The following is a 16,219-nucleotide window of genomic DNA, read 5'->3' as shown; positions in this document are numbered from 1 at the left end:
ACTCACTAATCTTAAGGGTTTGTCCACAACTGACATTAGACTAACAGATTTATAGTTATCCGGTTTAACCTTCTTTTCCTTCATGAACGGGGGTGTTACATTGGCTACCCTTCAGTCCCCTGGCACAACGTGCATGTCTAAGGAGGATTAAAAAAAACTGTAGTCAGAACCTCTGCCATCTCCTCTCTGACTTCGTAACAAACCCAGTGACATCACCAAAGCACTTCGATCAGAAGCAGTTCCTTAATATAACCCTAAACAAAAGCAAAATACTGCGAATGCTGGAAATCTGAAATCTGAGTTAACGTTTCAGGTCAAAGACCTTTCATCAAAACTTACTATAATCCAGTTCCTTTCAGTCAAATCTGCAATTAATGCTATAGAGTAGATACTGTGGCAACTGCACATGTACACAATTTGTATATGTCTAGTTGTCCTGAAGTCATCAACGTGATTTTGAAGTATCCACTTGCGTACAAATCTTGTGCTTACACTTCACTTTGTAACTGCCAATCATCTCAAACATCTGAGACCCCTTGGAAATCTTGTCTGAAGGAGTATTTGGTGCTTTTGGCATTAAATGGTTTACTTTAAACGGTCTCATGTTTGCTGACAGAGGTAGTACTGCCACTATATTGTAAATGAGGCAACGTACATCCCTCTAGAGCACGGAGACCCACCTCAACAACCACTGTCAGTACAGGCCAGTGTTCTTTACATTGTTGGCAATGGACAGACCTTCATTTGAGAAGGTTGTGCTTTTCCAACAGTTGTTTCAAATGCACAATTGTGACTTTTGAACAATGCTGATAGGTGATTAGAGCTAGGTCGTTCAGGGGTGAAGTCAGGAAGCACTTTTTCACACAAAGGGTGGTGAAAATCTGAAACTCTCGTCCCCAAAGAGCTGTTGAGGCCAGGCCAATTGAAGATTTCAAAACTGAGATTGGTAGTATTTTGTTGGTTAAAAGTATTAAGGGATATGGAACCAAGGCAGGTAAATGGAGTTAAGACAGATCAGCCATGGTCTAATTGAATGGTAGAACAGGCTTGAGGGGCTGAATGGCCTATTCCTGTTCCTATGTGATCTTGCATGTGAGCAGTTTATTCAGTGGTGCTCAGAATCTGCCCTGCATTGTAAGCAGGTGAATTCAGAACAACAGCAGCCTTAACAGATTGTGGAACTGCTTCATGATTATTATATAAACATTTTTCAGTGGTAAGATGGATATTTAGAGTATTGCCACAGGCTGACAAGTCACCCAGGTCTTACCTGGTGCATAAAAGCTGAATCTGACCCTAAGGCCCATTATAGCTTTATTAATTACTACTGCTGCCTGAATTGTCATCAGAATTGCCACCTGTGAAATATATTCCTCACTGTAATCTTTTGGGTCCTCCAGAACATGAAATCAGTGTCCTACAGGGGAGGTAATAGCAGGAAAGCACAGATACATTATAGTCATTCCGTATGGCATTGACATAATTGTATTTCTTGATAAATTCTTCTGCTTCCCATTGATTTTTTTATTGCAAATATTTCTTAGAATTATATAGAATGTACAGCACAGAAACAGGCCATTCAGCCCAACAGGTCCATGCCATTGTTTATGCCCCACACAAGCCTCCTCCCACCCTTCTTCGTCTAACCCCATCAACATATCCTTCTATTCCTTTCTCCCTCATGCTAGCTTCCCCTTAAATGTATCTATGCTCGTCGCCTCAACTACTACTTGTGGGAGCGAGTTCCACATTCTAACCACTCTCTGGGTAAAGAAGTTTCTCCTGAATTCCCTATTGGATTTGCTAGTGACTATTTTATATTTATGGCCCCTAGATCTGGTCTCCCCTGCAAGTGGAAACATCTTCTCTACGTCTACCCTATCAAACCCTTTCATAATCTTAAAGACCTCTATCAGGTCACCCCTCAGTCTTCTAATTTCTAGAGAAAAGAGCTCCAGCCTGCTCAATCATTCCTGATAAATTCTTCTGCTTCCCATTGATTTCTGTTTTATTGTAAATATTACATAGAATTATATAGAATGTACAGCACAGAAACAGGCCATTCAGCCCAACAGATCCATGCCGTTGTTTATGCCCCACACAAGCCTCCTCCCACCCTTCTTCATCTAACCCCATCAACATATCCTTCTATTCCTTTCAGTTCTGGTACCATCCTAGTAAATCTTTTTTGCACCCTCTCCAGTGCCTCTTTAGCCTTTTTATAATATGGAGACCAGAACTGTTCACAGTATTCACAGTGTGGTCTAACCAAGGTTCATTACAAGTTTAACATAATTTCTCTGCTTTTCAATTCTACACCTCCAGAAATGAACCCCAGTGCTTGGTTTGCTTTTTTATGGCCTTATTAACCTGCGTCGCTACTTTTAGTGATTGGCATCTGTACCCCCAGATCCCTCTGCTCCTTTAACCCATTTAAACTTTTATTTTCCAAGCAGTATGTGGCCTCCTTATCCTTCCTACCAAAATGTACCACCTCACACTTATCTATATTGAAATTTATTTGCCAATTACATGCCCATTCTGCAAGTTTATTAATGTCTTCCTGTATTTTGTCGCAGTCCTCCTCATTATTAATTATAACCCCGCAATTTGGTGTTGTCTGCAAATTTTGAAATTATACTTCCGATTCCTGAGTCCAAATTGTTTATGTAAATAATGAACAACAGTGGTCTCAGCACCGATCCTTGTGGAACACCACTTCCCACCTTTTGCCAGTCTGAGTAACTACCTTTAACCCCTACTCTCTGTTTTCTGTTTTGTAGCCAGCTTGCTATCCATTCTGCTACTTGTCCCCTGACTCCACATGCTCTGACTTTAGTCATGAGTCTACTATGTGGTACCTTATCGAAAGCCTTTTGAAAATCCAAACATATTACATCTACTGCATTACCCTTGTCTTTCTTTCTGTTACTTCTTCAAAGAATTCAATGAGGTTGGTCAAGCATATAAATTGTAACTTTGACTCTTGATTCAATGGGCTTTTGTTAGATCAGAAAGAGAGTAATTTGCCCATCTTATTGTTAACTCAGTTGCACAAAATATTGTTTTAAATATTTTTGTAGCAAAAATAGCAATAATAATAAGGTAACCAAAGGCACTGCAAAAATGATTCCATTATCCACAATCCTTATGCCAGTTGGCACAGAACCCATACAGCAGGTGTTGACAAACATTGACTTAATACAATTTAAAATACTATTGAATATTCATTACGTGCTATAATCTGAGTTAGATGATGGTAGCTGAATTTTGTAGTATAATTAACCAAATTTATGGAGAGTACAGAGAGGGCGGGAATATTTTTAAAAAATGTACTCGGCTGGTTTTGTTTTTCCATCCAGGCCGCATTGATTAGTGAATGGTATATTGTCTATTTAATGTGAGCTGCATCTCAGGGAATTTATTTCTATTGCAAAGTCTTCAGTAGAAGCTAATCGATTTTGCTGAGTCTGTGTTTTCTTCAGTTGGGAAAGGGAGAAAGCAAAACGTGCTCAGAAGTGGTGGGAAGAGAAGTGGAGTGAGAAAGCTGATAAAGAGCAAAAGGGCAATGAGAAGGAAGCAGATGAACTGGATACGAATGAACCACTGGAGGTTGTTATGGCACGGGAGGAAATCGGCATGCTCCTAACTGAACAAAGAAAAACTGCGGCCCTCAAGGTAATGAGGGAAAAGTACTGAGGATCCTCATGTAATAGTAGCTAAGTAAGTTGCGGTAATGGGGAAAGTGACCTTTAACCTTATGAGTGATCAAAGATATTTTGTGGGGTTTTTTCCTCCTGTATTTATATCTTTAATTATTTCAAGTCATGAAAGAATAAGATGCATGTAAACAGCATACGGCTCAGTTTATGTCTTAGTTAAGTCAACAAATTAAATTTTGAATGATTTTGGAGTTTGGGTTTGAAACACTACCGTTGTCCGTAAGCTTATGGAACTGTGATTATCTTGAAAAACCACCCACCGTTATGACAAAGTATTCATTTATTTTAAATCTTAAAAGGATGCTGGCATTGCAGAATGAATTATATAGAATTACATAGAATTTACAGCACAGTAACAGGCCATTCGGCCCAACTGGTCTTTGCTGGTGTTTATGCTCCAGATGTGCCTCCTCCCTCCCTACTTCATCTAACCCTATCTGCATATCTCTCTTTTCCTTTCTCCCTCAAGTAATTATCTAGCTTCCCCTTAAATGCACCTATGCTATTCACCTCAACTACTCCATGTGGTAGCAAGTTCCACATTCTAACAGCTCCCTAGGTAAAGAAGTTTCTCCTGAATTCTTCATTGGATTTATTAATGACTAGTTTATATTTATGGCCCCTAGTCCACTGCCCCACAAGTGGAAACATCTTCTCTACATCTACCCTATCAAACCCCTTTCATAATTTTAAAGACTTCTATTAGGTCACCTAGAGAAAAGAGCCCCAGCCTATTCAGTTTTTCCTGATAGTTACAACCTCTCAATTCTGGTATCATCCTTATAAATCTTTTTTGCACCTTCTCCAGTGCCTCTATATCCTTTTTGTAATATGGTCAGAACCGTACACAGTACACAGTGTGATCTAACCAAGGTTCTATACAAGTTTAACATAACTTCCCTGCTTTTCAATTCTACTCCTCCAGGAATGAACCCCAGTGTTTTGTTTATGGCCTTGTTAACTTGTGTTAATAGAAATTAGTTTACCCCTGTGTCCCCAATACCAGCCATGCCACTGTGAGTTAGTGCTGAGCAGAGGGCAGACATTTGCCCTCCTGCGTTTTTCTTTCCAATGTGCAATGTGCATTTGTCTGCATTAAATTTCATCTGCCATTCAGCTGCTCAATCACATATTTTGTTTAATTCATTCTGTCGCTTCTGAGCTGCTTCCTCCAATTTCACTGCCCCTCCTAGTTTGGTATCATCTCTAAATTTGACCTATTTGCATTGAATTTCTGAAGCAAAAGTTGGGAATGTAAATTAGAAGCAGCAGTGGTCCCAACATTGATCCATGGAGCAGTTCACTCAGTATTCCTCCCACCCCAACATGACTCCTGTAACAAGATCCCATTGTTTTCTGTCCCTTGACCAATTTCTGATCCATTCCCAGGTTTTACCTGGTACCCCCACCCCCAGCTTTGAGCTTAACAAGTAACCTTTTGGGTGGAACTTTATCACTTGCCTTTGCAAATCTAAATATATTCTAAGTATGTCGTAGGGTTTACCAAAGTCCACAGAAATCAGGAGGTTGGTCAGACAGGATCTTCCCTTCCAAAGCTGTGCTGATTGTTGTTTACTAGGTTGTTGTACAAGTTTATGCCTGATTATCAATTCTATTATTCTACATGGTATTGATGGATGACTAATGTGTTTGTAGTTTGTCTCTGTCTGTTTTGTCACCCTTTTTGAATATGGGCCTTTTGAATGACTCCCGAGTTTTGTCTCCTCGACCCCTCCAGGTATTAATCATTCTTTGTGTGAAGTAAAAAGAAAGAAAGACTTGCATTTATATAATGCTTTTCATGACCTCAGGACATCCCAAAGAGCTTTACAGCCATTAAAGTATTTTTGAAGTGTAGTCACTGTTGTAATGTAAGATTTTCAAACATCAGTCCTGAGACTTGCCTTTTACCAGGTTGTACCTGTGTCTGTCCTGCAGTCAAGGTTTAAGATCAGAACAAATTAATTTGGAATAGTGAATAGAATCTTCTTTTCCATTCAGTACCTTATATATTTGTATACCCCTCTTACTCACCTCCTTTCAAAGCTGGACAGTTCAAATGGGGCACAAGGTATGTATATGCATTAACCAGTATTCTGCCACAAGAAATTAAATCCCAAGGTCCTGAAATATAATAGTCTCAGCTGACCCCTCCAATTCATGAGCACCCTCCACCTCTAACAACCCAGTTCACAAAGCACGTTTTGCCTTTTAGCCTCCCCACGCAGTTCACCAAAACACTGTATCCTCCCTCCGGCTCACATAGTTCACAAAGTTACTGCTCACCACCCAGTTCACAGAGGCACCCCATCTCCTTGACGATCTTGTCACTGTATTCCCAGAAGTAGCTCCTATCTAACACAGCTGCTTCACTCTGTATTGTGGGTGGGAATTCCTAACCAGTCACAGGTCCCAAAATTCCCAATTCCAGGCTACAGTGAAGCAGCAGCAGCATCAGGTACAGACTGTACCTGGAGTTTAGAAGAATGAGAGGTGATCTCATTGAAACATATAAAATTCTTAGAAGGCTTGACAGGGTAGATGCTGAGAGGATGTTTCTCCTGGCTGGAGAGTCTCGAACTAGGGGACATAGTCTCAGGATAAGGGGTCAGCGATTTAGGACTGAGATGAGGAAGAATTTCTTCACTCAGAGGGTCGTGAATATTTGGAATTCTCCACCCCACGGGGCTGTGGATGCTCAGTCGTTGAGTATATTCAAGGTTGAAATCGATAGATTTTTGGACTCTAAGGGAATCAAGGGTTATGTGGATCGGGCAGGAAATTGGAGTTGTAATCGAAGATCAGCCATGATCTTATTGAATGGTGGAGCAGGCTCAAGGGGCCGTATGGCCTAGTCCTGCTCCTATTTCTTATGTTTCTTATGGCAGTAAGCAGGTCATCAAGGAGTGCAGATCCCAGGGGACAGAAACTCAGCTGTTGCATCAGGAGCCTCCCCCAAGGGGTGAAAAGTGTACAAGTTTGCATATGGTGCTGGCTACAGCCCTGAGGCAGACACAGGGAAGAGATGACAATGAGGGTGAATAAAGGAGTTGGTAGTTGAACTGATTTAAACACCAGAACATTGACCCTGAACCATGATTGCAGATTCCCCCAGCACCACCTGATGTTAGGGAGAATGGTTGAGATTGAAATACCAATAGGCTGAGGCTCATTAAAGAGCCTTGCATTCGGAACAAAAAACAGTCTGAGGGCTATAGTTTTCTCTGTTATGCTGTGCACTGAAATGTCAGCCTTTATTATGTGCTCAAGTCTCAGGAGCGGGGCTTGAACCCAAAACCTTCTGACTCAGAGGCGAGAGTGGGTTCTACAACGGTGGGTGATCCACTCGGCCAGGTTATTGTCAGGCAGTGAAGGTGAAACTTTACCTCCACTGTGTTCTGAGATTTCAGTACTGAGATGGTGCCCCGGCAAGCCATTCAAAGGAGCTCATGCAGGAATATTGGTGCAGCACCCAGAAATGCACCTGTGGATTCAGTGACCCATTTGTTGGAGTTTATACATTTATACACTTTCTCATTACTTTATTATTGCTTTTGGACGTAAACCACATTTCAGAACATTAAGCCGAGTCATTAAAAGTTTTTCCTTTTCTTCTTGTTTCTTAGTGTGAGTTGGAACAGAAGTTGGGGGATACCAAGGCGAAAGTCTCAAAGATGGAGGACTTGCTGCCAAAGTGGATTAGTAACGAGGATCAGCAGGAGATCATGAGTTTGCTCTGTAAAGTTCATGAGCTGGAGGTGGAGAATACAGAGATCCAGTCTGCTATGCTGTGGAAAGAGAACGTCCTGCAACAGAAAGATTTTGTCATCCAGCGTTACGAGCAACACCGAGCACTCTGTGATGAAATTATACAGCAGCAACGGCAGCTAATAGATGGTACAGTAAATGCAACTTATCAGTCAGACAGCTAGAATGTTATAATGCACATCAATCATTATATCTCGCTCAGTGGAGTTGGGATGGATGGATGCAGGTTCAAATCCTAACCTGCCCATTTTCCAATCTGAACTGCATCACCTCTGGATCTCCTGTTTGATAAACCCCAATGTCACTGGCCTTACGTGGAGTAACTTGATGCTAAGAGCCTGCTGCTCCTCAGTGTCTGCCGCAGCACTCCCACCACAGTGGAGGTGTTGTGTTAAGTGAGGGTAAAGGAAAACACTTAAGTGTTCCCTATCACCTACAGTGGACATTAGTGGTGACCTGGGAGCAGGCTGGGCACCTCTGACCTTTTTGTCTATAAAATATCAAGCCAGATGGACAAAGAAGAGAATAAAATTACTGTTAAAAACAAATGAAAATTTACTCAAATACCTCATTGATAAGAAAATGTTAAAACCACTATGATATTCCCCTATATTATCCAGTTACATAAATTCCAATTCACTCTTTACCATGTGATAGGAACTGTATGCCGTGACACTCCTGCCACACAATGTGAAAACAAAAAGTAGAAAATCTTACAGTATCCTTGAGCTTATAGAGAATATAAAAAGTAACAAACTATGGAATATGTTCCAGAGCAGTAACTTTTTACAGGGTTGAGGTGACATTGATAATTAAGGAAGCAAAACCCAAAGTGGGACAATGTTTCATTTAGTGGCACTCCCACACCATGTCCTAAGCACTAGGTGATATGTTCAGTGGGCTCACTTTTGAATTGGGCCTGTGCTGCCCTTGAGCTGGCTACAAAGAGATTGGTGAGGTGGGCTGGGTGATTTACCCTATAATTGTTTTTCTACTATCTCTGTGGCAAAGCCTCAAGCCTCAGCTCAATGCCTCCACACTGATGTTAGACCGAGCTTGGAAACTCACTGCCCGGAGAGTTACAAACATGAGCCTGCACCATACCACTCTGTGACTCAGCAATTTTGGCAGCAAGCTGAATTTGGTTTCTAATTTTAGAATTTTGTTTCTCCAGTATCCTTCCAGTTGTCAGCTTGTCTTCACTACTTATTCTCTTCAAACAGGCCTAATCCTCTTGGCAGCTGCTAGGTAACGAATGGGTCGACGAGTTCATCGTGTTTAGCTGAGTTGTACAGAGCAGTGAGGTTCCAGGTTTAAAACCAGTTGATGCTCAGTTAGCAGGTCCAATATCCTGTTGATACACATTATTAAGACTCACACATGAAAAACAGTTACTTGGGCTGTTAGGCAACTAATTGGTACCTCAGCAATGACAGGAGGAGAGAGGTGAAACATTGACAAAAGCAAATTGGCCAGGAGATATAGTAATGTAGTGAAATTAAAGGCCATTTACTTTTTAAAAAATGTGAACTATAAGAATTATTTATAGATGTATAAAATTTTATATGGTTATTTGATTAAACATTCACTTTTAATCATTTTTTTTAATCCAGTGTCTTTTTTCCCTTCATACATATTTTATGTACAAGCAAAAGAAACCTTGCAGTATAGATCTCTTTAGTCTATTGTATGCAGTTGCTGGAATTTTCTATCCTATGCAGCATTCCTTTGCCCTCTGGGAACTGCTGTCATTACATATTCATGCAGAAAATAGCTTGGTTCGCGCCAGTCGAAACTTATAAATTACTGTATTTTCTTCACAAAAATGTTACGATGATAAATCCTAATTACCCATTCAGAACACCTCAGTTATGTAATGCAATGCTAATAGGTTCAGTAATATATTGGCCTACAACAGCAGGGATGAAAAACAATATTTATATTGCTTGAATATAAATTGCTTAAAACGTGGCTAAATATGACAAATAAAAGGTAGTGCAACCCATGCCCTAATCATTTATAAATTGGTGTCTTTTTGGTTCACTAGAATGATTGTTTGCTTCTGTGTTAAGCTCACATCTGAATACAAGTATGGCTATGATATTGCTAAGTTATAGTCCAGCAATTTTATTTTAAATTCACAAGCTTTCGGAGGCTACCTCCTTCCTCAGGTGAATGATGTGGACACCTGAGGAAGGAGGTAGCCTCCGAAAGCTTGTGAATTTAAAATAAAATTGCTGGACTATAACTTGGCGTTGTAAAATTGTTTACAATTGTCAACCCCAGTCCATCACCGGCATCTCCACATTATGATATTGCTAACAGCACATTCGCACTACAAACCATGGCCAGTTTGCTTTCACTTCCTAGTCCAGCCACAGCCCTGGCTGAGATTAGCTACCTCAGCACAGATCAGCGGCCGAGTCTGTGACCCTCCGCGTCTCTCTGGTTCAGTTACTTGTTGCCTTAACCACCGGAGCCATGGGGGGTGGGATTCTTCAGTTTTTTTTATATCACTTTATGTTTGTATAATAGAGTAAAAATAGCTTTGAAATTTTAACAGAAATCTGACATTGTCTGTGCTTTTCAATGCACTTTTAGGTGATCATTATTTGATTTAGTTGCTTTTCCCAAAGCTTCTTTTCAGGCTCTTGAGTTGACCTATTAGGAGCCAGCTGTGGCTCAGTGATAGCACTTTCACCTCTGAGTCAGAAGGTCATGGGTTCAAGTCCTACTTCAGAGACTTGAGCACATAATCCAGGCTGACACTTCAGTGCAGTACTGAGGGAATGCTGCACTGTCAGAGGTTCATCTTTTGGATGAGACGTTAAACAGAAGCCCTGTCTGTCCTTCCAGGTGGATGTAAAAGATCCCATTGTACTATTTCGAAGAAGAGCAGGGGAGTTCTCCCCGGTGTCCTGGCCAGTATTTATCCCTCAACCAACATCACTAAAATAGATTATCTGGTCATTGTCACATTGCTGTTTGTGGGATCTTGCTGTGCGCAAATTGGCTGCCACGTTTCCTACATTACAACAGTGACTACCCTTCAAAAGTACTTCATTGGCTGTAAAGTGCTTTGGGACATCTTGAGGTCATGAAAGGGGCTATATAAATGCAAGTCTTTCTTTCTTTCTTTAAATAACAGATGCCATCACTTAGTGGTTGCAGTCTTGTCGATGCTTCGCTTGTTGGTAGATCCTAATTGGCTATAATTATACACTTCTTAAAGTCTTTATTTGTAAAAGTGTGTCCCACAGTTGCAGTTCTTAAACTCTTGATGTGATATGTGATAATGTTTAAACCTCCCTTGTGTGAAATTCAGGAGACAACTGCAGTAATTAAAGTACACACTCATAAATATTTTACCATTGATATTCTTATTTGCTCAGCAGTTCAAAAACTCCCCAGCTGCAAGTACGGAAGGACATTATCAGACATTGTACTTGTTATCAGTTGGTTCCTGTAGCTAAGATACAAGCTTTTAGTAAAAGTAAAATGTAACACTTTTAAGAAATAAATGTTTTTTTACCCATCCAGTCTGCCTTTCAATAGTGTTAATGTTGTAATCACACTAAACAGCCTTTGTCCCCACAACACAAATCTCAAATAGAATCATAGAATCATACAGCACAGAAGGAGGCCATTTGGCCCAATGAGTGTGTGCCAGCTCTGTGGAAGGACGATCCCATATCCCTGCAATTTTTTCACCTTCAAGTATTTTTTCAATTCCCTTTTGAAAGTTAATATTGAATCTGCTTCCTCCACCCCAGTAATGCATTTCAGATCATAACAACTCGCTACGTAGAAAGAATTCTCCTCATCTCCCCTCTGGCCCGTTTTATGCTAATTTGGCAGATAAGGATCAGACTGAGTGTGAAATGAAAAGCCCCTGCTGGTGGAATATTGGATATATCGGCCACCATGTATAGCAGGCAAATTGCAGTGACACCAACACGGCCGCTATAAGCAGTGAGGACTGTAATTCTGATTGGATTGGATTTTGGACCCAACATCACAGAAATTGAGAGGGGTCTCTATTTGCATTTAATATAACCTCCTCCAGCCCTACAACCCTCCGAGATCTCTGCGCTCCTCCAATTCTAGCCTCTTGCATATCCCTGATTTTCATCACTCCACCATTGGGGGCCATGCCTTCAGCTGACTGGGCTCCAAGGCCTGGAATTCCCTCCCTAAACCTCTCTGCCTCTCTACCTCTCTCTCTCTCCTCCTTTAAGACACTCCTTAAAACCTACCTCTTTGACCAAGCTTTTGGTCACGTGTCCCAATATCTCCTTATGTGGCTCGGTGTCAAATTTTGTTTGATAATCGCTCCTGTGAAGCGCCTTGGGACGTTTTACTACGTTAAAGGTGCTATTGAAATGCAAGTTGTTATTGTTGTAAGATAAGGCTTATTGGTGCTGAACGTGTTACTGAGCAAGGCCAATACTCATCTTAATAAGCAGATGAAAAAATGAGAAGACAAACAAAAGCCCAATGCTGAATAACACAAGAACATGTAAAGTGTTTACCTTTACATCTGTATTTTAAAGCTGGTGTGATTTTTTTCTTGGACGGATGAGAAATATGTCTCTGTTAAAAATCTGAGTTATTTTCCCTTGCTTCTGGAATAATATCTTTGAATGGGCCTTCCCCTGCTGGATCAGCCATTTTATTTAAAATCTGTTGCGAGAACATGAAGGCACATTGGGGTAGATTTTAACTTTTGGCCAGCTGACCAGCGGAGTATGCTTCCCGCCCAATGGTGCCGGAGAAAAGAGGCCAGAGCCATTTTGAGGCCTGGGTCTCATTTAAATAGAACCGGTGAGCTGCCCGCCCCAAACTGGCTAGCTGGATTCAGGTCAGCCCAATATCGGGGGGCCGCCATGCCGGCAGCAAGGTAAGTCTTGGGAGGGGGGTTTGAGATTGTGGAGTAAGGGGGGAGTCCAGGGTGGAATGGGCCCAGATTATTTTTTGTGGGGCCCAGAGGAGTACTCCTGCCCCTCTTGGCCTCATAACAGTAATTTAAAACTTACCTTTTTTTTAATCCCCTTCGGCTGTAGTGCCAGTAAAATTAGTCGGACTGTACACAGTGCACACTCCACCCAGTTGTCTCCCAGGGGACTCATGTATGTCATAGGTCACCGATTTGCATATTAAAAGGCCCTACTGCCTGAAACAGGTAAACTCTTTGGCCAAGTTATAATCAGACCCAGTGGGGGTTAAATTGATAACCCCCGAAAATGTGGCTGTGATCGCAGTGCACGCTTAACTTGCGCCCATTGGTTGCGATGCAGGCAGCACATAAAATTTGTGCTGCCTGCTGATTTAAATGATTGCCACGTGCAGCCAGTGCTACCTTTGATGTTGTTTGGCTGCACGCATCGGCAGGGGGCCTCGATATCAGGATGGCTAGCACTACTTAAAGGCAGTCTGCACCTCTTAAAGGGGAGGTGCAGTGTGGCTGCAGGAAATGGTGGGTGTTGTGTGACAAGTGATTCCTGGGCTCTGATAGTTGGAAGAATGGCTGCGTCTGTGAGAGAACGTGGTCTAAGGTTCTCTGATGATGCACTAGAGGCCTTGGTGCAAGAGGTGGACAGAAGGAGGGGCTTCCTATATCTGCAGGGGGACAAGAAGCCCTCCAGACATATGCTCAAGAGGCAGTGGGAGGAAATGGCGGACGAGGTCAATGCCAGGAGAATAGCGGCAAGAACATGGATGCAGTGCAGGAAGAAGTTCAATGATTTGACACGAGTTGTCAAGGTGAGTAAGTCCAACAGTCAAGTGGTATATCCTACCAACTGCACACTAGCCTCATCCACTGCTCCATGTATTACACTCCCATCACCTACCTACCGACAAACTCTTTCAATCAGTACATAACTCTTCAATTCAGATGCTTCATCTCCCCCTCACACATTACCACTGTTGCAAGCTGTGCACCCACAACTCACAGATCACACACACTGGCAGCTATTCAACTATGGCAACCACATCACCCAAACATCTTGCAGGACACTCACTGACTCACTTCCCTCTTTCTTGCAGGAGAAGGTGGCGCCTAACAGGAGGCAGCAAGAAAGAACTGGAGGAGGACAGGTGCGCTTACGTGCCCTATCTCCGATGGAGGAGACAGTGCTGGTCATCATTGGAAGGGTCAACTCTGAGGCTGTGGCCAGTGGCAGCACTGGAGGGATGTGCATGAATATCAAGGGGCATGGAGGAGTCCAGCTCCAACTTGGCACAGGGCTTTGCGCAGAGCTTGGAGACCATCCTTTCCCACATGGAACAGGTGGTCACCTCCATCAGCACACCTGTGAAACCCACCGTGATGCAGTGTCTGATGACCAATGTCACAGCTTCCATTGCAGCACAAACATCTGCCATCAAAGATCTGACTGCTGCATTTGGAGCTCAGACTGCTGCTTTCGTGGCTCTGGATACCACTGTTGAAAGGGGCTTCCGGGACATCACGGCACTCCAGCAGATCTCCAACAGATCACCAGGTTTGCTGAGAGGCACAGGCCGGGAGAGCGGCAGTGGCTCCATGGAAGAAGAACCTGCTGTCCTCTCTCAGGATGACAACATTCCTGCTCCCACCCCTGCCACTCCGCCAGTGCCCTTGCTGTTGCCTGTCGGCCAACCAGGCCAGACTGCTGCTGCCCAGGCCGAGATGGTGCTGTCTGAAGCTTGGCCCTCTCGGCCCAGAGCTGCTCGAGGTTGTCCTCCAAGGCCATCTGCACTCTCCTCAGTTGATGGTCAGCAGCCTCCCACCACCCACGCTCCAGCCACTGGGGATGCACCTCGTAGGAGCACTGGGAAAGGTGAAGGCACTAAGGGAATGCACAAGGGTGAATAGTCTCAGTTTGTTTGCATCATTTCATGTGTTCATTTATAAATTTTGGTTTGAATTTGCATTTGGTGGTGGTTTTTATTTCTGCAATGAGCTGAGGGAGGAAGCAATGTGTAATCACAAGGAGGACGATTTGATGGTCATGTGAGAGAGGAGAGGTAAGGAGTGTGGGAGTGTTGGTGAATGGGGAGGTGTCGTTGAGATTACTGGTATCGCTCATTAATCATCTGAACACGCAGAGCCCTGGCAGAAAGGGCCTGCCTACCTTGTAGCCTCCCTGCCTCTTCCTCCACTTCTTCCTCCGTCTCTTCCTCCACCTCCTCCACATCCTCCTCCATTTCTTCCTTCTCCTCCTCTTCATCCGCCTCTTCCTCATGCTCAGGTTCTCGCCTCATAGGCGGTGGCAAGGGCTGTTTCCTCATAATGGCGAGGTTGTGCAGCATGCAGCATACAAAGACACATCTTGATACCCACTCATCTGAGTACTGCAGGGCTCCTCCAGAGCAATCCAGGCAGTGGATGCCTATGGTGTGCTCTATGATGTTCTGTGTGGCAGCATGGCTCTCATTGTAGGCCTGCTCTGCACATGTGCGTGAGCTCCAGACCAGAGTCATGAGCCATTTCATGAGGGGCTAGCCCTTGTTGCCCAGTATCCAGCCTTTGACTTGCAGTGCTGGTTGAAAGCTAGGTGACAGGAGGACTGCCACAGGATGAAGGAATCATGACTGCTGCCAGGATAGCGGGCATTGACCTGCATGATGCTCTACGTGTGGTCGCACACCAGCTGCAACTTGAGGGAGTGGAATCCCTTTCTGTTCATGAGTATGGCTGAGTTCAGATGTGGAGCACGCAAGGCAATGTGTGTGCTGCCAATGGCACCCTGCACCAGGGGGAAGACTGCAATGTGAGTAAACCCTCACCCTCGCCCCTGCTGTTTGTCTCTGAATGAGATGAATCTGTTTCTGAGTGCACACAGAGCCTCAGTGACCTCCCTTATACAGCAGTGTGCTGCAAACTGCGAGATGTTACTTATATCACCAGCAGCAGCCCGACAGGAGCCAGAGCCGTAAAAATTAAGTGCCACGGTTACCTTGACAGCCACAGGCAATGCTGTCCTTGCCCTGCTCTGAGGCTGCAGTTGTGGCTGCAGCAGTTGACAAATTTCAGTCACAACCTCTTTAGTAAACCGCAGGCGTCTGATGCACTGGTCATCACTGAAGTTGCAGTAAGAGAATTGTTCCCTGAAGACCCTTCTTGGATATGGCCTCCTGCTGATTGCCCTCCTCCTCCCTCTTCTAGCAGCTTGACCTACTCTGCAAGGCTTCTCTTCATTCTCCCTTGTAAACAATTTTACAACACCAAGTTATAGTCCAGCAATTTTATTTTAAATTCACAAGCTTTCGGAGGCTTCCTCCTTCCTCAGGTAAATGTTTCATTCTCCCAGTCATGTTCAATTCCCAGAGGAAGCCCTAGCAGGCCACCCATGTCTGGCAGCGACTTTGTTCAGCACACTATTTTAAATGCCACTAAAAGTACTGCAAGACCAGCCAGACCACTCTATAGAATATTGCAACTTTATCCAAGTATAGGAAACTTCCAAAAAGACGTACAATTGCACCAGCAGGCAGAATAAATAATACAGCAACTAACCTGTAAATACTTCATGATCCCTTTAAATAGCGCTGGTGGCTGGGTGCTGGGGGGTCCTTCCTGCTGTTTAAGTCCTGTTCAGCTGTGTGAGGTTAAGACAGTGCAATGGCTGGAGCATGGAGTTCTAAAATTTCACCGGCTGCTTGAAATCAGCGTTGGACACTGATTTGCGCCATCATCTCCCTACTCTACATGCTGCCAACAGTCCTTAGGTGCGCACGCAAAC

The 16,219-nt window shown here is 43.4% G+C and overlaps 1 protein-coding gene across 2 annotated transcripts in view; it reads left to right on the top strand.

Moving 5' to 3' along the window:
- si:dkey-26i13.8 (kinesin-like protein KIF19) overlaps nt 1-16,219 on the top strand; it is a 117,518-nt gene that overhangs the window by 77,828 nt on the left and 23,471 nt on the right. For both annotated transcript variants that reach the window (XM_068002823.1, XM_068002824.1), the window contains exons 12-13: nt 3,486-3,678; nt 7,349-7,619. In XM_068002823.1, the coding sequence (XP_067858924.1) occupies nt 3,486-3,678; nt 7,349-7,619 (464 nt within the window). The remainder of the gene's footprint in view (nt 1-3,485; nt 3,679-7,348; nt 7,620-16,219) is intronic.

Source organism: Heptranchias perlo, chromosome 22 (assembly GCF_035084215.1).
Source record: "Heptranchias perlo isolate sHepPer1 chromosome 22, sHepPer1.hap1, whole genome shotgun sequence".
NCBI classification, from domain to species: domain Eukaryota; kingdom Metazoa; phylum Chordata; class Chondrichthyes; order Hexanchiformes; family Hexanchidae; genus Heptranchias; species Heptranchias perlo.
The sequence above is the reverse complement of the archived record's forward strand: the minus strand, read 5'-3'. Positions and strand labels throughout refer to the sequence as shown.